This window comes from Pogoniulus pusillus, chromosome 24, assembly GCF_015220805.1.
Source record: "Pogoniulus pusillus isolate bPogPus1 chromosome 24, bPogPus1.pri, whole genome shotgun sequence".
Classification (NCBI taxonomy): domain Eukaryota; kingdom Metazoa; phylum Chordata; class Aves; order Piciformes; family Lybiidae; genus Pogoniulus; species Pogoniulus pusillus.
Genome location: NC_087287.1, coordinates 2,723,450 through 2,744,965, shown reverse-complemented (window position 1 = coordinate 2,744,965; position 21,516 = coordinate 2,723,450). Strand labels below are relative to the sequence as shown.

The 21,516-nt window shown below is 44.7% G+C and overlaps 1 protein-coding gene across 1 annotated transcript in view; it reads right to left on the bottom strand.

Annotated features, from left to right (window-relative positions):
• The window catches only part of SLC17A6 (solute carrier family 17 member 6), a 34,455-nt gene extending 13,640 nt beyond the window's left edge, over positions 1–20,815 (bottom strand). The window contains exons 1-3 of the mRNA XM_064163067.1: positions 20,105–20,815; positions 16,982–17,234; positions 15,848–15,966 (exon numbers count right to left, since the gene is read on the bottom strand). Coding sequence (XP_064019137.1) covers positions 15,848–15,966; positions 16,982–17,234; positions 20,105–20,190 — 458 coding nt within the window. The 5' untranslated portion in view covers positions 20,191–20,815. The remainder of the gene's footprint in view (positions 1–15,847; positions 15,967–16,981; positions 17,235–20,104) is intronic.
• Positions 20,816–21,516: the final 701 nt, after the last annotated feature.

Sequence of the window (21,516 nt, the reverse complement as noted above, 5' to 3'; positions counted from 1 at the left end):
GCAGAAGGGAATCCACTTTCAGAAATGCCAAAGCAGCAGGAAGAATTTCAAACAGAGCTGGGATTTTCTTGGACACAAGATGTAATATGGCAACACATCCATGGCAAGGGGATTGTTGTTCCTACTGTTTTTCCAGGAACTCTCAGAGGTCTTTTCCCAACCTGGTTAATTCTGTGGTTCTGTGAATATTGCTGACTTTGATCCCAGCATCCCCTTAGGAATTGCTTCAAATAAAGCACCTTAGAAGGTCTAAGTAAATGTGTGATGATTCATTTTCACACAGTATCACACACACAGTATCACCAAGGTTGGAAGAGACCTCACAGATCATCAAGTCCAACCCTTTACCACACAGCTCAAGGCCAGACCATGGCACCAAGTGCCACGTCCAATCCTGCCTTGAACAGCTCCAGGGACGGCGACTCCACCACCTCCCCGGGCAGCCCATTCCAGTGTCCAATGACTCTCTCAGTGAAGAACTTTCTCCTCACCTCCAGCCTAAATCTCCCCTGGCACAGCCTGAGGCTGTGTCCTCTCGTTCTGGTGCTGGCCACCTGAGAGAAGAGAGCAACCTCCTCCTGGCCACAACCACCCCTCAGGTAGTTGCAGACAGCAATAAGTTCTCCCCTGAGCCTCCTCTTCTCCAGGCTAACCAATCCCAGCTCCCTCAGCCTCTCCTCGTAGGGCTGTGCTCAAGGTCTCTTACCAGCCTCGTCGCCCTTCTCTGGACACGCTCAAGCATCTCAATGTCCCTCCAAAACTGGGGGGCCCAGAACTGAACACAGCATTCAAGGTGTGGTCTAACCAGTGCAGAGTACAGGGGCAGAATGACCTCCCTGCTCCTGCTGGCCACACCATTCCTGATGCAGGCCAGGATGCCAAAAAAACTCCACTGCTTCAACTGAATTTGAATTGGATTCAATTAATATCTACCCCATGTGGGACTAAGATTTTTGTCCACCATTCATACATATATATAAATATATATATATATTAATGGTCATTTATGTGATTTTTAAATGTTCATTTATATATCTATTATATATAAATAGATATAATTGTATCTATATATCTAAAATATATATATTTACACACACAATTTATAAATATATATTAAAAAGCACCTATATATATTAAAAATTGATCTATATTTATATAAATATATATATATGTGTTTAATATTCATTCCTTTATTGTAGAAAATCATCCTTTCCCCCCATTTTCCTTTCTATAGAACTACACAAAGGGATGAAGCCAGCAGCAATGATAGAAACTTTATGCAAAACTATGTAATGCTAAGATAAAGCCTGGAGATGTCTTAACATATGACATCATGGTATCTGATGTGGAACTGATCTGACAGAAGCCTTTAACCTTAACATGTGTTCTTCAGAAATTGGTACAGTGCCATAAGTTAGTGAGAAACAGACCTTGGGCTGCGGAAGCAGGAAGCAACAATGAGTTCCAGGCCAAACTTTCTCCTCAGCAACATCTACGTTTCAAATTTGTTATTTGGAATCTTGAGCCTGATACAAATCTTTAAATAGCCAGCTGAAAACATCCACTTATACTCAACAAATTATTAAGGGGCAGCAGGAAAAAAAGATAATAATAAGCTTCTTGGCATGGTAAAGAAGCTTTGTTTAATAGCTCTACATCTGTCTCCTCATTGTGTTCCTTGTGATCCCCATCTGGGCTCAAACAGCATCTAGCTGGCTGTGCAGCACACCTCTGGCTTTGTTTGGCAGCTCATTCATAGAATCATAGAATCAAACAGGTTGGAAGAGACCTCCAAGCTCATCCAGTCCAACCTATCCCCCAGCCCTAGCCAGTCAACTAGACCATGGCACTAAGTACCTCAGCCAGGCTTTTCTTGAACACCTCCAGGGACAGCAACTCCACCACCTCCCTGGGCAGCCCATTCCAATGCCAATCACTCTCTCTGGCAACAACTTCCTCCTAACTTCCATCCTATACTTCCCCCGGCACAACTTGAGCCTGTGTCCCCTTGTTCTGTTGCTGGTTGCCTGGGAGAAGAGACCAACCCCACCTGGCTACAACCTCCCTCAATACATATACTGGGACTGACTGGCACAAGTGTTTGTGTTGCAGTGTGAACTCTTTTTGGCCTGAATTCTGTCATTAATCTCAGTTTCTTTATGTGTAATTTTCTACTCCTGAAGTTCATTTCCTTACAATTCAATACCTCCATATAGTCACCTAAACCATAATGGTACATTGGGTTTTCACTTGCATTTTCTCTGTATTCATTAATGAGAAGATCTGGGGGCTCCTAGAAGCTTTACCTGTGAGTTTTACAGATTCTTTCTATGTTAGATGTTCCTGAGAGCAATTTTTGAAGAGCAATAGGCTGTAATTATTCTGAAGGTTCATCAAGAAAATCCTTATACACAGGAAGAAAGGAGAGCTTGGTTTGTATCTTTTCCTGTTTCTCTTCTGAACAACTGTTTACTAAAATGCCCAATATCTGCACTGCAGGTTTTCCTTTTTAGTGGTGCACAGACTTGCTGTAACAGGTTCTTAGCTAGCATGAATCAGTGCATCTCTCTCTAAGTCACTGTTCCTGTTAAAATCGTGCTATGGCAGAATATTTTTAAATGCCATCCCTTTTCAAGGGTTAGATTTACAAAACTGTTAGAGTAGGCAGCTCTTTCTGTAGGAAAATTTAGTCTGAGTTCTCAGTTCTCCATTTGGAATCAGCTTCTGTTTGCCACAGCTGAAAGCTGAGTTGCCCACAGTTGCCTTTGTTCTCATGTTCACTAAAGAGGAGCTGTTTCCTTGACTCTGTTCCTTAGGGAAGAGGAAGGAAAATGTAATTTAAGGAATGATCAGAGACATGCATCTTCCAAATGAAAATTTTGCCTGTGTTTAGACACATGAGCAGCAGTGAATATTTAGTTACCCTGAGGAGCAGATGATGAAATAATTCAACAATGTCAGTTGAAATTCAATTCTCTCTCACGTCTATGCTTTATAGGAGAAGCCTTCTCAAAAATAGAGCAATTCCCACCCCCTGCCCCAAACAAAAATGTATATAGATTTAAGGGTAAAATATGAGTTAAATTCTGACTCTTGTTAAAAATGGCTTTTTTATGGTTTTTTTTTCTTGACTGCACATTAAAAGTGGCACCATGAATTTAGCATGTGACTGTTCAGTGAGGCCATTTCCTCTGCAACTGTTAATCAAGAGCAAATATTTCTTCCTGCCTTTGCTTTGCATCTCTCAATGCACATCCATAAATCATAGAGTGGTTTAGGTTGGAAGGGACCTCAAAGCTCATGGATGAGCTTTTCAACTCCCCTGCCATAGGCAGGGATACCTCCCACTAGAACAGGTTGCTCAAAGCCTCATCCAACCTGCCCTGGAACACCTCCAGGGAGGTTGTGGAGCACAGAATCACCCAATGTGACCGAAGATCACATTGGGTGATTCTGTGCTCCACAACCTCCCTGGGTGACCTGTGCCAGTGTCTCACTACCCTCATGGCAAAGAACCCTTTCCTGACATCTGGTTTGAACCTCTCCTCTTCCAGTTTAAACCCATTCCTCCTCATCCTGTCATTACAAGACCTTGTCAATAGTCCCTCCCCTCTTCCTGTAGACCCCCTTCAGATACTGAAAGGCCACTCTAAGGTCTCCTGGAAGCCTTCTCTTCTCCAGTCTGAAGAGCCTCAACTCTTGTATCCTGTCCTCATAGCAGAGGTGGTATTTCTTCTTCTTGCTCCTTTGTCTCATTGCATTTATTTCACCTCCATAAATACTAAATTCTTCCTAACAGAGGATTGTGCTCCTTAGGTTGAGCTCAGCCTAGGAAATCCATGTAGCTGTGCTGTTGTATTTTCATACAGAGGCATAGCTGAACATCTGGTATGTGCTGGTCACACTCCAAACTCCACAAAGCATTTTAGTGTCATGCCACAGATGAAGAGCTTTAGCAGACTGAAGGTAAATTCCAAGAAAACTGCTGTATGCCACTGAGACAGAAGCTGGAGAGGCCAATGACATTGCCATCATTCTTGGCCCTTGAATTAGGAAGGAATTAAAATGCCTTGACATGCCTTCAGCAGGGGAAAATCTTTTCTGACCCCAAGTCATATACATAGAATAAAATAACTGTTTACTGAAGAAGATAAATGAATAAATACAGTAGCATTATGTCAAGGAGAGGGGAAAAATAGGTAACTCTTGCTCCTCAGAAGTGCCCAGAAGAAGCTCTGAAATAAAGAATTATGCTTTGCTTATCTGTTTCTATTTCTAGACTTGGTAGACTCAGTCCCAAAAAGACAGAATCTAACATCGATCCTCAGTGTTTTACTGACATTGGCATTATGTGAAGGTCATGAGCTGTGACTTACTCCTCCTGTAATACAAGTAGCAATAATAGCAAAACCTTATTTGCCTAAGATGTTTGGGATGAGAGCAGAGGAAGGAAATTACTGAAGACTCAGGAAAAATGCTTAAAATGCAATGAGGATGCAGGAGGAATGAATCTCTTTTTTTGGCTTTCAAGCCATTTGGCTCATTTTTCTCTTTGGGGACAAACTAAAGAGAAAGGAATGTATTTATTTTCATCTCTGCATTTCTAATCTCTGCAGCCCCACTCTTTTCATCTCCCTTCTCCCAGTCAATTCATATTACATGAGCATTCTGCATGGAAGTACATTATAGATATTGTTACTCAGCTGGAAGAAGTGCCAGCTCAGAAAGTGAGCTGAGAACAGTGGGAGCACAGATGCATGCCAAATGCTGAATGCCAGATGGGTGACATATTGGGTTACACATAGGATGCCTGAAAGTAGAGGGTCCTGGTTGGAAGCATCCTCTTACTCCAGTGACTAGGAGTGAAAATTGCTACAATGCCTCTATAAAGGTAAAATCACTTTCATAGGTGTCTTGAGGAGGAGTTGGTTCCTCAGGTGTCCTAACCCCATGTCATCTATTTATGTCATCTTTCAGTATAATTGACCAATTCCACTGTTTTCCATGTGTCTGATCACTGAATGAGTGCTCCAATTTTGTGACTGAATATGTAGAAATATCAGGCATTCAGGTACCAGTTAAAAAGGCTCTTAAAAAGCTCTTACAGAGCCTTTATCTGTGTATAACAGGTGTTAGGAGAACCTTCTAAGAGTTTGATACAGAGCTTGGACATTTTGGTGACCTGAATTTGCTGTGGTTTGATCTGCCAGCTTTGAAGAGAAACAAATCCCCAAATATTCACAAATCTTTTAGCAAAATGGACCATACAAGGACAGGATCCAGCAGCAAAGAGAAGAGCCATGCAGAGACTAACTTAATGTGTATCAGCTTTCTCACTTCCCCAAAGCACACAAATGGCACTGATTCATGCAAGGCAAACTAAGACCCTAAATAGTTCTTGGGCTGTGCCTTGCTCTGACTGCTCCCAGAGCTATTTCTGCTATACCATTGTGCATCCTATGCAGAACTTGGGCACTGTTAGATGCCAGCATCATTGCAATCAATACTGAATGTAAACCACCCCCAGGTCATTAAATTCTGACAGTTCCTCTTACCAGCAAGTACATGACATCATCCTTTCATAAGCAGATTAGGTTCCATCTCAAGTGTATTTAGCATTGCCCTGTTTATTTTGGAGGCCTTTCTGGCTTGTTGCTTCCTCGACCCAGCAGATACTTTGGAAACATGCTGTTTTGCTCTCTGCAGTTCACCCCAAGTGCAATCCTACCCTTCTTTCTTATGCCTCACAAAGAAAGCCAGGCCACCTTCATTATTCATTAAGCTGGTCACCCTACCGACCTTCCCTCTCTCCTGCTTGAATTCAGCTGGGGAATCTCTCAGATGTACAGTTTCATTTTACAGCTCATTATATCCATACATGTCTAGATAAAACTCTGACTCATTGCTTTCAGCTCATTAGCTTTAGGATGGCTTGCTCTTTAAATATGTAATCTACTAGATCATGTTTCAAACCAAGAGCAGCTCATTCAAATTACCTTACCAAGTTCCAGGGCTTAGGCTGTGATTCAACTCTCTCTGATGATTTAGAGACACATAATGCACTTGTAAAAGAAAAATCTCTGCAACTTCATGATGCTTTGTGGACCTGGTTGGGAGGATAGCTGCTGTGTCTTGGTCTGGAAAGCTACCTCTGTTCTGTGGAGTGTGTTTAGACATAGGGGCCATGTGTTGGGTCTGGTTGTATCTGGACTGCTCAGAGCAAATGCAGACTCCTTCAGAGCAAAGTGCCTGTGACATTGGTGTTTATATGCAACCAACCTAAACAATATTTTGTTGCTGTACATATTGCATTGGGGTGAAGCACCAAAACAGGTAGAGGTGATTAGGGATCTCTGTTGGGTAGAATGCTTGGAATTAACTGTGGGATTTGTTTCAGATAGGATTCTCTTCACAGAGAGAACGATTTGCCATTGGAATGGGCTGCCCAGGGAGGTGGTGGAGTCACCATCCCTGGAGGTGTTGAAGAAAAGCCTGAATGAGGCACTCAGTGCCATGGTCTGGTTGACTGGCTAGGGCTGGGTGCTAGGTTGGACTGGATGATCTTGGAGGTCTCTTCCAACCTGGTTGATTCTATGATTAGTCTTTTCCCCTGTGAAAGGCACTCAGGTTATGAGGTATCATGCATGCAGTAGGGCTCCATGCAGACTCAGGATGTGGCAGGGAACTGTGAGCCAAGTTATTTGACAGTATTGGTGTATGTAGATGATACCACCCCAATAAATAGTAATTTTCATTACAGCTTGATTTGCTGGTGTAATTTCATGTAGACTGTGTAGCAAAATTTCCATAGGTAATGATTTCAGAGGATTTGGACCAATGGAGAATGGGATGCAGAAAGAAGTCTCAATTTCAGCCACATTGCTACTCTTGTTAATTACAACTGAACCAGTGGGACTGAATTCTGACATTTATATATTTAGTCCTGAAATAACTCATCAAGAGTAAATGAAATTCTCTGCAATTAGTATCCTGAGGAGCATTGTCATCCCAGATCCAAAAGCCACATTCATCAGCTGAGAGACTTCTCAGTAACAGAGAAAATATTTCAGCCTATGACGTTCTTGCCTGAGGGTTGCCTGTAAGTGAAAACTTTTAGCACCAATGATGATGGTTTCCTTGCTTCCAATTAATGTAAATATAACCCAATGCTTTTACTGACTTCTGCACAGATAAATTTTCCTCAGTAACAGAGGGTGACCTTTTTTTTTCCCCATTTTTTTTTCAGCATGCTCCCCGTGGGTCCATGGTTCCAGCTGGAACACAAACTGTGAGTAGCCACTCGTTGGGAACATTTATATTACCTCTTTTGGTGTTTAAGAATGTGGCTATCACGTTACTTGCATCTTCTTTGTAACATAAGCAACCCTGTGAATGTTTCTCTTACTCTGGTTGTTGTAACCATGCTGGTTATCCTTCTTGGGACAACTCCTCTTTATGTATTTGCAATGGGCTAGGTGAAAATGACCCCCAGTATGGGGAGACACTTTTGCTACTCTGCAACATACATCAGCATTCTGACTTTTCTCTAGTACAGCCTAATTTCCTGATGACCTTCTTGACCCTCCTGCTGTAGGCATATTCCTGTGAAACGCTCCCCCTGACAGCTTATGGCTTTATAAATGATAGACACAACATAGTGGGGTTTGCTGAATGGGGCTTTAATTTGCATTAAGTGACACAAGGCTAACAAAGCTGGGGTTGTGCCATGAATATCAGAGTGGCTGATGAACTCAGCTGCCCAGCAAAACAGATCAAATAAGCTACCTTTGACATTTGAGAGGAAGATTTATTCCCAAGTGCCAGTCTTAGGTTGAACCTGCTTCATGAGAGCACAACTTAAAACCTATCCCCTTTAATAATAGTCTGTGGCCAGAAGCCATGCTATCACAGCTGTATTTGGCTGCATGAAAACGTGATAAACCAGGTTATTTCCATTCATATGTGTACAAGGAAGGAGGGGATTGTGTGTCTGTGTGCCCTTAATGCTAAATCCTGTTATAAGCCCTTCAAGAAGCATTAATATGTAAAGGCCGACCTCCCGCCATCTAATCCAGTATAATAAGGCTTGGATGTGTTATTAATTTTTGTCACACATCTGAGGCTCCCTTTTATCAACCAAAACCCCCAATCCAAATCCCTTGTTGCATCATTAAAGTGTGAAAACAGCTTCATCATTCATGACAGAAAAATGGAAGGACCCTGAGCCATATGGCAGAGGGAGCAGTGGTACCACTCGGAGGTGTTTCCTCAGTCCTCTTCTTGCACTGACTGCTGCTTAGAAGACCCTGCAATGCAGCAGGGTGACAAAATCAGCTTGGGCTTTTAGTGCAGTGTTGGTTTCTTTGCCTGGAAACCCTAGTGCCTGGGATCAGAGCCCAGTTCAAGATGCAGGATTTTGAACTGGCTGTGAAAGGTGGGGTTGGCAAGTACAACCTCGGGGGGTCTCTCTTACAGTGCAAGGTCAGCTTATATCTGCAGAAGTTCAGAAGCTGCTTCTTGCCTAACCAACCACACATCCCCTGCTCATGCTGTGAGTTGGATGTTGTTTGCAATCAGAAAAACACACAATATGTCCAGCAGCTAAAGGGCAATGGATAATTACTATTTTTAAAGCAGAAAAAAATGCAAAGATGTAAAGTTGTACATCTGCCTTGTAGAAATGCAGTTCTTCTATTTCTAAGCCAATTCTTTGCCTTAAAGAGGTTTATTAATGCTAATTGTCATTAAGCTTGAGTTAGGGAGAAATGTTCTGGTTTTGCTGACATGGTAATGACCCAGTTTCAGTGAAAATCTTTTTGGGCTCTGAGATGAGAAGCACTGATGTAGAGCTGCCTGAAATATCATTTCATTTCTTCATGCAAATAATCCTATTGGATTACTTGCTGGGGGAAAGGATTTACCCCTTAATAAAAAGATGAATGGCACTTTAATAGCAAAGATGGATTTGAAGTGAAAGGTTGATTTATATATTTTCATTCAGGTTAGAATGTGACAATGATGAAAATTCAACAGAGATGAAAGACAATTACATTGTAGAGGAATGTAGTATAGTTATGTTGTGATGGTTCTTGATGTGCACAGTGCCAGGGTTTGTAGGGTAACAGCTAATGAGGAATTTATGGCATTAGCCTTGAATTGCTGGGTTTAATGTTCTAGGAATTATCATCCTCTGCCCTTTGCATTTCTTTGGGTAAGAAAGTAATGTTTGAACATAAACAAATAAGCTCAAATGGTCACTCAGCTTTGCTTTACCACAACCAAGTTGGTGATTATTGCAGACCTGGTTTAGAAAGAGTGCTTGGCACCCCCAGTCAAAACCTATTTAAAACATCTAACTCCAAACCTGAATTCTCTATCCCATGTAATCTGACAATGATCTGTTCGTTTCAGAGGATCTTCCCTGATTTACAGTGTGTGTTTAAGCTGTTCACTTAGAAAGGAGTGAGGAAATAACTGCTGCAGCATTTTGGTCATGCTTTTGATAGGCCAAGGGGTTTAGTATAGATTTCCAATACGGTTTTTAAAAGCATTTTTAAAGAGTGCATCAGAAATTGTTATATTTAAATTCGCCTGACACAAAGGGCTAGAAACCAGTACAATTGCAACTGTTCCCAGTCTGTGTGACAGCACAGGAGGTAGCTTATTCACTGACAGCTGCAGCTCTGCAATAGCCCTTGCTTAAGGGCTGATGGGCAGCATGATGGCATCCTAATCTTTGAAAGTGTCATGAACATAGTTGATCAACAGTCTCCCAGTGTGATAAATATCACTAGGCCAGTTGCAGGTACTCACTTGGTTTTGCAAAACCCAAAAGGAAGGAGAAAGGTTTCCTCACATCATGTGATGGCCCAGGCTAATGCACAGGTATTTGAGTCCCTCTACACTACAGAGGCAGACAAAGACACTCTGGGAATGGCACAATCCACCTGAGCTGTGCAGTACTTGTTAGCTCATTGCTTAGTTTTACAGTGTAAATCTTCTTGAAGCAGCTCAAAGACAACAAAACCTGCACCAATTTCCAATTTGCTGTTATCAAAGCTTCACAACAGCAAAACCTGTCTATAATAGAGCTGTTAAGGTACTGCAAAGGAATGTGATGGTTAAATGACTTTCCTGGATTTCAGAGATGAATGTGGTGGTTAAACATTTCTGGATTTCAGAGATGAATGTGGTGGTTAAAGGACATTTCTGGATTTCAGAGAGAAATGTGATGGTTAAACATTTCTGGATTTCAGAGAGGAATGTGGTGGTTAAAGGACATCTCTGGATTTCAGAGAGGAATGTGATGGTTAAAGGACATTTCTGGATTTCAGAGAGGAATGTGATGGTTAAAGGACATTTCTGGATTTCAGAGAGGAATGTGATGGTTAAAGGACATTTCTGGATTTCAGAGAGGAATGTGATGATTAAAGGACATTTCTGGATTTCAGAGAGAAATGTGATGGTTAAAGGACATCTCTGGATTTCAGAGAGGAATGTGGTGGTTAAAGGACATCTCTGGATTTCAGAGAGGAATGTGATGGTTAAAGGACATTTCTGGATTTCAGAGAGGAATGTGATGGTTAAAGGACATTTCTGGATTTCAGAGAGGAATGTGATGGTTAAAGGACATTTCTGGATTTCAGAGAGGAATATGATGGTTAAAGGACATCTCTGGATTTCACAGCAGCATATTGCATTGTTTCAGGACACTTAAACATCTCAGCCACTGATGTTTCAATGTATTTCATTGCAATCAAATGTTGAACAGTAGAGTTGAGGAACCACCCCACTAGAGATTCCTTCTCTTTCTTTTAATAAGATTTCAGTCACTGAGAATGATGTTTGGGTTTTAAATTTCCTAAGGGTTAGGTGAATTCTGATTTGCCTGAGGAAAATTACTTTCCATGGACTAAGTGGAAATTCAGACTAGGTGGCGTTGGAGATCTAACAGCGTTTTATACCCTCTCTGTTTGCATTCCATCATAATCACATACAGACAGCCACTCTGCAATGCTGATATCAAACCTGTAGTTTAAAAGTATTCAGATGGGATTTATGTGCTTTTAAATGGCATTAGCTGCCACTATGAGTAATAGCTCAGCTGATTAAATAGTGTGGATGCACAGCACTAGGGCATCACATTTCAATTTTCATGTTATCTTGGTTTTTGTCTGGGCAAAAATACTTTTAAGCAATTCTTTCTTGGTTTGTTCTTTCCTTCCTTCCTTCCTTCCTTCCTTCCTTCCTTCCTTCCTTCCTTCCTTCCTTCCTTCCTTCCTTCCTTCCTTCCTTCCTTCCTTCCTTCCTCTCTTTCTCTCTCCCTCTCTTTCTCTCTCCCTCTCTTTCTCTCTTTCTCTCTCCCTCTCTTTCTCTCTTTCTCTCTTTCTTTTTTCCCTAGGAAAAAATAATTTTTAACAATGCTAAAGTAACTCAGTTCCTTCCTCTTGAAACCCCTGCTCACACTAGTCAAAATCCACTATAATTCAGAGAAAACCAGCACTGAATCCCCAACAAGAAAAACAAAACCAAGCAAACAAAAAATACCCACCAAACCCATCGAACCAAACCAAACAAAAAGCCTTTATTCACATTTTTAATAGCAAGCTTTGCTATTACTAATCAGGGTTGTAACCAACTAACATTTACATCCTCTCGGATTTGTCTCTGCAATGTGCTTGGCTATTCTTGGCCCAGAGTCTCAGAGGCTCTGAATCATAGCTGATTTTTCTCAGTAGTTATATAAGGATCTGTGTGGCACCCATGAGTTCTGCTGCCAGTGCACTGCAGCCTGGGCAGATGGGCATGTTTTTTTAGTGTAAGGCTATGGGTATCTTCACGCAGGAGATGTAACCTACGTCAGTCACAAACCAAGACATCCATGTGACAAGATGTCTTCTCTAAACTACTAGCACCTGCTCAGTGCTCTCTGCTGTCATTGCCTCCTGCTTAATTGATGGCAAGGTTCATTGTTCATTGAGAACTTAACCCTGAGGAAAGGTAGAGCTGTAATAAGCCCTGCCCATGGGACGCTGCACTGCGCTTCCTTTGTTCCCCCAGCCTGCTGTGGTTGGTTGCAGTGCTTGTGCACCAGCACCTTCCACAGGCAGATGCTCCTCTGGGAGAAGAGGCCTCTAGCCTCTTGGGGCAGGAGGGAATCCTCTTCTATTTTCACACATTACACAAGGGATGCTAGTTTAAAGCTCCACTGACTGCAAACGTGGGGACACCTAAGGCCCAATCTGTGTCTTCTGAAAACCTGTGTTTAGTCTTGTAATGTATTGGAAGGTTTCTGTACCTACAGAAGTCAACAGAGGTTAAAAATGTTCAGGAGCACTGCCTTGTAACATTCTAGCCCATCTTCTACTGACCACCTGGGTGGTAAATGCTCAGGAGATGCATCATTTCTCAATGTTCTCTGGAATGTTTGAATTCAGTTCTATTTGACCATGCAGTGTAACTACACCACTTTTAAAGCATTTTTCGTACTGTTGGACTGAAAATGCTCTGTACCAGGAAATTCTGGAGCCCAAATTGCAAGAGGGATATGGATGTGCTGGAACATGTCCAGAGAAGGGCCATGAGGATGATCAGAGGGATGGAGCACCTCTCCTATGAGGAGAGACTGAGGGAGTTGGGGTTATTCAGTTCAGAGAGGAGAAGGCTCTGAGGTGACCTTATTGTGACCTTTCAGTACCTTAAGGGGATCTCCAAGAAAGCTGGAGAGGGACTTCTTAGGCTGTCATGTAGTAATAGGACTAGGAGGAATGGAACAAAGCCAGAAATAGGGAGATTCAGAATGCATGTTAGGAAGAAGTTCTTTACCATGAGGGTAGTGAGACCGTGGAATGTATTGCACAGGGAGGTGGCCAATGCCCCATCCATGGAGGTGTTTAAGGCCAGGCTGGATGAGGCTCTAGACAGCCTGATCTAGTGTGAGGTGTCCCTACCCATGGCAGGGGGTGTTGGAGCTAGATGATCCTTGTTGTCCCTTCCGATCCTGACTGATTCTCAGTGATGTGTTAGGAGATAAATGGAGACCCAAATTATCAAGTGCAAATTCCTGAGAATCTCTGTTTACTACTTGTAAATCTGTAAATCACTAAATCTGATCTGTCAGGTATTGTGCATGATGAGAGCAGTAAGTCAGGGCAGGAGAGAATAGCCATGAGGCAGCAGCAGCAGCCTTGGCTCCTACAATTAGCAAAGCACCTCAGGAAAATGCTACCACTGACAGACACAGCTGAATAAAATGTTAGAGGGTTCAGAGCTCAGGGTTGCTAATTCTTGGTTGGAAGCAAGTATTTGAAGCCAGAGGCAGAATCAAAACAAAGGGGTTTGGCCCAGCCTGAGAGTAATGCATTGTGTATAGGAAGGTGATTTTTGCTGTGTGTTGTACCTTAGAGAAACTTCCAGATTATGCTACCCCAATCTCTCTAATTGGTTGCTAGACAGAATCTTAATGCCAAGCAAACTCAGTGCTGTGCACTCAGCAGTTCTGTCAATAATGAATTAAACTCACAAAGCACACCTTAGCCTTCCTCCCAATTTCCTTCCTCTTAGCAGCTTAGAGTTAGTTTTACATTTGTGCTATCTTTTCCTTGTAATCCTTACCTCCTTCCCTTCCAGGGAATGACTCTCTTGAATACCTCTCATTTAATGAGCTCATGACTGAGTTCCTCACAGATCATCTTGAATCTGGTGATGCTATTCTAGAGTCTGTTATTTCTTATGTAGGGCACATCTGAACCTCACTCATCTGTATAGATTCAGACTTGCTTTGAATGCAAAGGAAGCTGTTGACACCGGGAAGATAGGCAGTCAGGTTTGTAAAAAGACCAACAAAAAAAGTTACTTGGCTGTTGCTGTAGTGTGAAGGGACCATCTGTGGCTCCACTCTGAGACGTCTACATCAGTGCAGACTTTAATAGTGGCTCATGTTCTGTTGGTGCTGTAGGCTTCTAGACCTGACCACTCACTGGTCTGACTTGTTCTCATGTAGTTTGTTGGTAAGAATCTGGACATCAAGGCTTGTGCCCTGTTTTGGGTGCTGCTTTATGCTGTAGCTATTCTTTTCAAGTTAGATGTGTGGATGTCAAAATCCCTTTGAAACATTCAGGAGATAATTTGACCTCAACACCTTGTTATTTCAACCACTACATTGAACCACTCTAGCACTCCATCCTCTCGACACTTTCGTCTAAAACCTAACTATAACTCTCAGCCACTATCCATAATTTACTATTTGCAATCACTGGCACATACATCATTGCTAGTACCTTAATTAAATCTGTGCTTTACATAGACATTTGCCTTGTGTCAGGTTTCCACTATGGTAATAACTAACCACTAATCTGTGCAAATCGCCCAGCTAAAATACACCCAGGTTAATAATTTGAACTAGTCCTCATTTGCTGGTGTAAATAGAAATGTTTGTGTAAATGTTGGCTAATTTACAGACACCAGCTGAGTTTTCCTGGGAATGCCTCTGCCATTGTCTCGCAAATAGTCGTAGCTGCACCACTTTCAGTGTGGATTGAGTCAAATGACTTCAGTGTCTGAGTTACGGACTGTGTAAAGATTCAAAAATGCCGAAGGAGGAAGAAAAGGAAAATAACCTTTTAATTGTTGATTGCTATTTGAAACAGCCTTTTACATTTCAAAGTCCTCATCAGAAAGAGGGCACTTGTATACAGGCAGGCAATGGATACCTCACTTGAACAAATGCTGTGGTTTAGTTTGGCGGCTTTAGAAGGCAGGGTTAGGGTTGTCTCGGTTACAGAGCATCTCTCAATTAGTAAATATCCACCGTTTGTAATGGAAATCTCTATCTAAAAGGTATTTACCCTGGAACAAGCATTTCCCCTGTAGCTCCCCTCTCTCCACCCCTCCTCTGAAACACACACAAGTACTTGCTCACCAGGCAAAGCCTCTCTGCCTGTCCAAGGCCCACTTTTGATGCTGCATGCTCCTGAGGAGAATTCAAGGTATGCATTGCTGATTTTAGTATCCATCTGCACTTAGGTTATTATTGTTTTGAAGGGTGGCACTAGGACCTTCGCTGCTTCTGCAAACCAGGAGCCTGTGGCATTAAGCATGGATACGAGAGCCACATGTGTCTTGAATACTCGGAGGATCTAATTAACAGGTAGAATCGCACCCTGGGTGCTTGAGAAACCGCCAGACACCATAGAAACGAGTGCTTAAGTCCTTGCACCATCTGCACTTTCTTTTCATTGCGGACCTCTCAGTGAAACATGTTTTTCCACCATTCTAAATCTCATTTGTCCGTTAATGGAAAATTCCTGCTGATGGTTTTCTTTTTCTTTTAAACAACAATGAGAATGATTTCCTTCAACCACGAAAAAAAACCCAAACCAAAACCACCCACCCCACATCTCTCAAGGCTGGATGAAATAATGACTCTTTGGACTTGCCTTTGGAAACAGGCTTTGTGAATATCATCACCACGACCTCCTCAATGACTAGGAAAGGAAAAGAAACCCACCCAAGATGCTCCTCCCCTCCCTCGCCCCTTCCCTCCCGCAAAACCGGGGGGAGGGGTGTGGGGGTGGTGTTGGAAGTAGATGATCAATGCATCATCCTATCTGCCTTTCCACAGTTCACACAAGTATTCCTTCATTCTTTAGCACGGCTGCCTTTGACCCGAGGCTGCGCGGCTGCGGCGGGGACCAGGAGGGACACAGTGCCAGTGCCTGGCCGTCCTGCTATGCTCTGCTCCCGGGGGTTCTTAGCCCGGGGACTCCCCCCGCCGCTGCTCCGCATTCCCCGGCTGCCTCCCGCCCAGACTCGTAGAGGCCCCCGAGGCTGTTTAGTCCGTCGTTACCTGTTAGCTGCCAGCCGGGACGAGATATACCCGCCGGGGATTTGGGTGATTATGTACCCCCAGAAAAAAGAGCCGTGGATCATGCCAACTGTTTCAGGATCCCAATTAAACTTCGCTTTCTTCCAACACAAGGGACCGGGAGAGAAGGAAAGAAAGAGAAGAGGAAGGCTGTAATCGTGCCAGATTAAAGCATTCATCCGCAGTAACTCGTACTGGGCAGTCGGCGGGCGATTCTAACGCCCGCGGTGGCACTCGTCGGCCTGGGCACAGGGACAGAGACACTGACTGCCACAGCCTAGCACAGAAAATGCTCCCTCTGCCTCCCAGACAAATAAGCAGCAAACCAAATTCGATAGCGGCAAATAAAACAGGGCCGTCGGTGCCTTCCTGGCGCCCAGTGGAGGGGCCGGGGCGCTCGGGAGTGACCATAGCCCTCGATCGGGGCAGGGTCCCTGGGGCAGGGACGGCGCAAAGCCAGAGTGCGGCTGGGACCTGTGAGCCAACCCCCGGTGCTGCTACTTCGCCTCCGCCGGGGATTGTCGGGCTTGAAATAGAGTCCCGGCGGTCCGCGGCGGCCGTAAGCGTCCTCTGCCCGCCCTGCCGCGGCTCTGAGCACCCACCTCTGCCTGCGCAAGGAGCGCGCTATACTGGTTGGTTGTCAGCCGATTTGGATCCTCACCACTAAGCTGTTTTGGTTCACTACTACTCCCTTTAAAACGAGTCTTGTCATTTCATACCTTTTATCAAGGCAAATTGCTTCACCCCGATGTTTTCAAACCTGCCCGCACAACCAGCCGTCTCCTTTCCTGCAGCCGCTCACTCTTCACCCTCCTTCCCCCAGCCCCTACGTGTGTTTTACCAAGTGTCTGAGCTCTTCAAGGTTGTGTGCAAAAGGAAAAATACAGTAACAATCTGCCTGCAAGTGAGCTTTGGGTCGGGAAGAGGGAAATAGGAAAGAATCGATAGCAATTGTGAGGTTTCCGTGTTACAAAGAGCGGCGGCGGGGCCGGGCACCGGGAGCATAGCGGGCTGAACCGGGGGAAGTGCCATCAAACCGTCCCAGCCCGTCTCATCTGAGCTTAATCTGGGAGTTGTACTGGGAGAGCATGGGATTTACGGGGGAAGGGGTCCCACCTCTTTAATAACTTTTCCTCCTCGGTGTATGGTGCTGTTATTGACCATATCCACAATGGCCACTCCCAAGTTACATCGGATCCCGAAGGAAATGCAGAATCCCAGTCCGCTCATGATGGCAATGATGTATCTCCGGGGCAGCCCGAAGCAGGTACAGTCGCACAACGGCGCTTTCTTCTCGGGGACTTCCATGGGCTTCCCATCTTCTGTCAGCTCGATGGTGTCTCCAGGCTTCTGCCTCTTCTCTAGGACTCTGACCGACACAACAGGAGAAAGTCAAGCACCGGCCGCCTGAGCGCACAGAAGGCTTAAATTCACCGCTCCCCCCGCCCCTTTGGCTTGGGTTGGATTGATTTGAGGTTTTAGTCCTTGTTTTCTATTCACCTTCAACTGTTCTCCAGCAATGACCTGTGGGAGTCAGGATTAGTCATCCCCATCTTCCCCCCGCCACCCCGCCGCAGAAGCCCAGGGAGGAGCTCTGGCTGAGAATTGCTCATCTATCATTAAAGACTTCTGCTGAAATATGTAGGACGCAGTAAGAAGACATCATCTGTAAGCACTGCAGAGGCGCCATGTTGGGTAGCCCAAGAGGCATGGCATGGAATCCAAAACATCTTTCGGAGAAGGTTTTTTTCCCTTCTGGCTGTTTTAAAAGCACCGAGCAGGGAGATCTTGGTGTGCATCTCGTTTGAGGAGAAACAAAAGAACTATAAAGAGAAGGGGGAGCGGGGACGATATTGCTACTTATTTTAGACTTGCAAAATGGCTGTCAGATGCAATGGAGAGAAAACATGACCGTCTTTAGAGAACCAGCATCGCCGGAGTGTTCTTTCGGAAAGCACTGTTCAGCTACACGTGTGATCACTTAGCAGATTTAACCTTCCCAGAGCAGCTTTGTCTCTATCTCATTGCCCCCACTCCCTGTTTTTACATCTTCTAGAAAACAGTGTGCAGGAATGTGAAAGGGAAAATTTATTTGCAGCTACTTCAAATCAACAGGAAAATGCCGGAAAATAGTCTTCTCTTGCCATCCACGAAAGGTGACTTAGAACATTTCGTTTTATTTCTTCTTTGATGAAAAACGATTTTAAAATGCTGTATCGCTAGCAAGAAAGATTTGGTTTGTCGGGCAAGCGTCCCATGCTGGAGCTCTTAACCTTTTTTGCTAGTCAGTGAGATGTTTAAAAGACAGAAAACCTAACAGTTCGCACCTAGCTCCATCATCATCTCGTGGAGGGAGTAACCGTCTCCCGACACTCCGAGCTCTCCTATCGCTTCTCTAGGAATGTTTTCCTCGGAAGAACAGCCCTTTGAAGTTAACTCATCCGGCTAATGGGACAGTAACAATTAACAGAACGAGGCTCAAAAGCTTCTCCGTGGTTCGGAGAAAAGAGAGTGATTTGCTCCAAGAATTACTCGGTTGAAATGCTCCTGTTTTGGTTTTGGTTTTGTTTTCGTTTCTGGAGAAATTGTTTCCATGCTTAAAGACAGCAGCACTAAAAAACAATTTCTATTTTAAAGTTCTGAATAAAATAGAACATCAAGGAGTTACGTTCGAAATTCGTTCTTGCGAACAAAGGCTGATGGAGAAGAATTTTCACACTGAACTGGTTTCTTGTCTTCGTAAAGACACGAGAAATCAGTGTGTAAGGGGCAAGAATACTGTGTTAATTCTAATCATCGGAAACAAAATAGTTTAGTCCTGTGCGTTGAAGAAGATTAGTAAATCTCTCGTTTGCTACTCGCTTCAGAGGTTGGCTGGAAAATGCAAACAGTTTTTCCTTTATTCACTGTGTGACTACAAAAAAAGCAGTGAACGTGATCGGTTTGTATGTTGTAGAGTCATTAACGGACAAAGAAAAGAAAAGAACATATTCCCTTCCTTATATTTTAAGCAGTTATGTTTTATTATCTTTTTTTCCCCTCCTCTGACCATTGAAAATTATTTCCAAACGACCTAAACTTATAAGATATTCACTGCGTTGTCGATGGCTTTGGTTTCACTTCTGGCATTTCAAAATCCTACCCCTCCTGCTAAAATGGAAATCTTGACCGTGTCTTTATCACTTCACTGATATGTCCCTCTCCTGAAAATGGCAGTAGAAGTTGTGGCTCATGCTGGGGAGAAGCCTTGTGCCAGTGCCCAACACTGCCGCATAGGTATGGCGGGGGAGGGGGGGGGGGGGAAGAGAGAGAGGGAGAGAGACTTTTACGTGACCTGCCCATAGCAGATAAATCCGCAGTTACCTTTAATCTTTAATTCGGAAAAAAAACCCCAACAACTCCGGGGGAATTTCCAGCAGAAGGGACCATCGAAAATACGTCGGAATTTCACAGACTATTCTCAAACGTCCTGGAGGTCACTAAAGTCGCCAGATTGGACGGAGCACGATGTGTCAACTTGAGTGCATACACTTTTTAGGTATGCGAGAATTGGGGCTTGTTTATCTGTGCACAGGGTTCGAAGAAAGTAGAAGTGTTCTGTACACATCTAAACATATTGTTGGGTGACAATCTTGAGTTTAGCCATTGCAGTTGTGTATTACTTCTAAGATACTTCTCAAGGAAGGTGGCTAAATAATTAAACACACCCCTCTATATGTTTTAGCTTCAGGAGGAAAAAAAATCGTTCGGATATCAATTATTTATACATCTCCATGTTTATCTTCTTCTGACGCTGAATTGCACGAGGGAAAATGCTAATCGAAACCAACAAAGGTTATTTTTATTATTATTTAATGATTGATAAGGGCAGGGAGAAAGGTCCTGTGACTGCATTGCAAAATTAACACACATACACACGCAAAAATTAGAGGGAATTGCTTTCTCCTGATTAAGATTTCAAGATGGGGTCCTGGGTTTGTGGGGAAAGGTGGGATAATCTTTCGCTACATATTTGCTGACACCATCTACGAATCAGATAGGGAAGTTAGGAAGGTGCCATATTGAGAAGCTTCAGCACTAGTTTGCAGGATCCAGCTTATATCAGCAGTATCTCCACGGTTCCCAGCCCCTCCATCACTAACCTCCCCAAAGCATCCGACATCCTCCAACAGCTGCTGCTTAAGAAAAGCTTCCAATTATTTCTGGGAAATAGGTTCCTATAAGAGATCTTGTTCTTACCTGTAGAGTTGACCAAGAGACTTTCCAGCAAAATTCTTCAATCCTTCCTTGCCAGGGGTCAAAATCCTTTGTTTTACCGACTCCATTCCTGCAGGGGTGCTCGCTGGGTTCTGCTCTGCTCTGGATAGGGCACTGCTACGAGCGACGATGGTTCATATTGGTTTAATCTCTTAACTTTCCCCCCTCATTAAATGGCTATCAGTGCACCTCTGGGTAAAGGCAGAGTGAGAGATAGCGTGAGTGTGTGTGTGAGAGAGAGAGGGAGAGGAGAGACGGCGTGCGGAGCCGGGGGGGTGGGGGGGGGGAAGAGAGGGCGAGGGCGAGGGAGCGCGCCTGTGTGCTGCAGCGAGCGGGGAGTCTGCGAACGCTGCAGGCAGCCCCCGGCTTTCCCGGCAGCGCGGAGTTGCCAGGCACGGTCAGAAAGTCTTCTGGGCCTTGCGGGTTTCAGTGATGGCGGGTGAAGGCAGTGCCATGCCCGGCTGGGAGGGGATGGAGATCCCTTTGCGGGAGCATTTCAAAGCAGATCTTGGTTTGGCGCTGGCGGGTGTCCCCGGCAAATGAGCCGGAGGGGGAGGGGTGCGATTCGCCGCCGGGGGCAGGGAGCTGCCAAGCACCTCGCGCCCCGCAGCCGCTGGCTAAGTCTCTCGGACCGCGGAGCCCCGGCCTGTCTGTGCTGCCGCCGCCCGCCCGCTCACCCGCGCAGCTCCGGGATCAGCGCGGCCGCGCAGGTCGCGCCCCGAGGCGGCGGTGGAGGCGAGCGGCACCTTTCGGGAGCCGCGCCCCCTCCCTTCGGCACCGCGGACAGCGCCGCGCCACCTTCCTCCCTTCAGCACCGCGGACAGCGCCGCGCCCCTGTCGCCCGGCGGGGCGGGCCGCCCTCCGCAGTCACCGGGAGCCGCGGCCGCGGCCTGGGGGGGACCCAGCGCCGTCTGCCCCCTCCCCGCCGCGGCCAGGCTCTGCTGCACGTCGGGGCCGTTTGTGCTGTTGGCGTGGAGAAGGGACACGTCCTTCCTGTAGCCAGCCGCACTTCTAGGGAAACGAGGCACTCACTGCACCTAACAGGGGCTGACACTGCATTTAACACTGCCTTTACAGATAGCGTCTGTTGCACAGATATATTTATCTCGGCATCCGTGTTTGCTTGCATTTTATATGATATTAGGCATCCATTAGTGTCGGCTTTCTCTTAAGCACTTCACATTTTCCATGCCTTTTGCATTCTCCTCTTGCCTCTGAGCAGGATAGCATAACATTTTGACTTGACATGTGGTATTTTCAGCACCGGAATGCATATTATGAACCGAATTCTTTTTCTTTTTACAATCTAGCAATAATTTCCCGACTTTAATCACTTTGAAGTCGATTGAAGATGCAAAAGGTAGCATTATTTCTGAAGTCATGACCATTACATT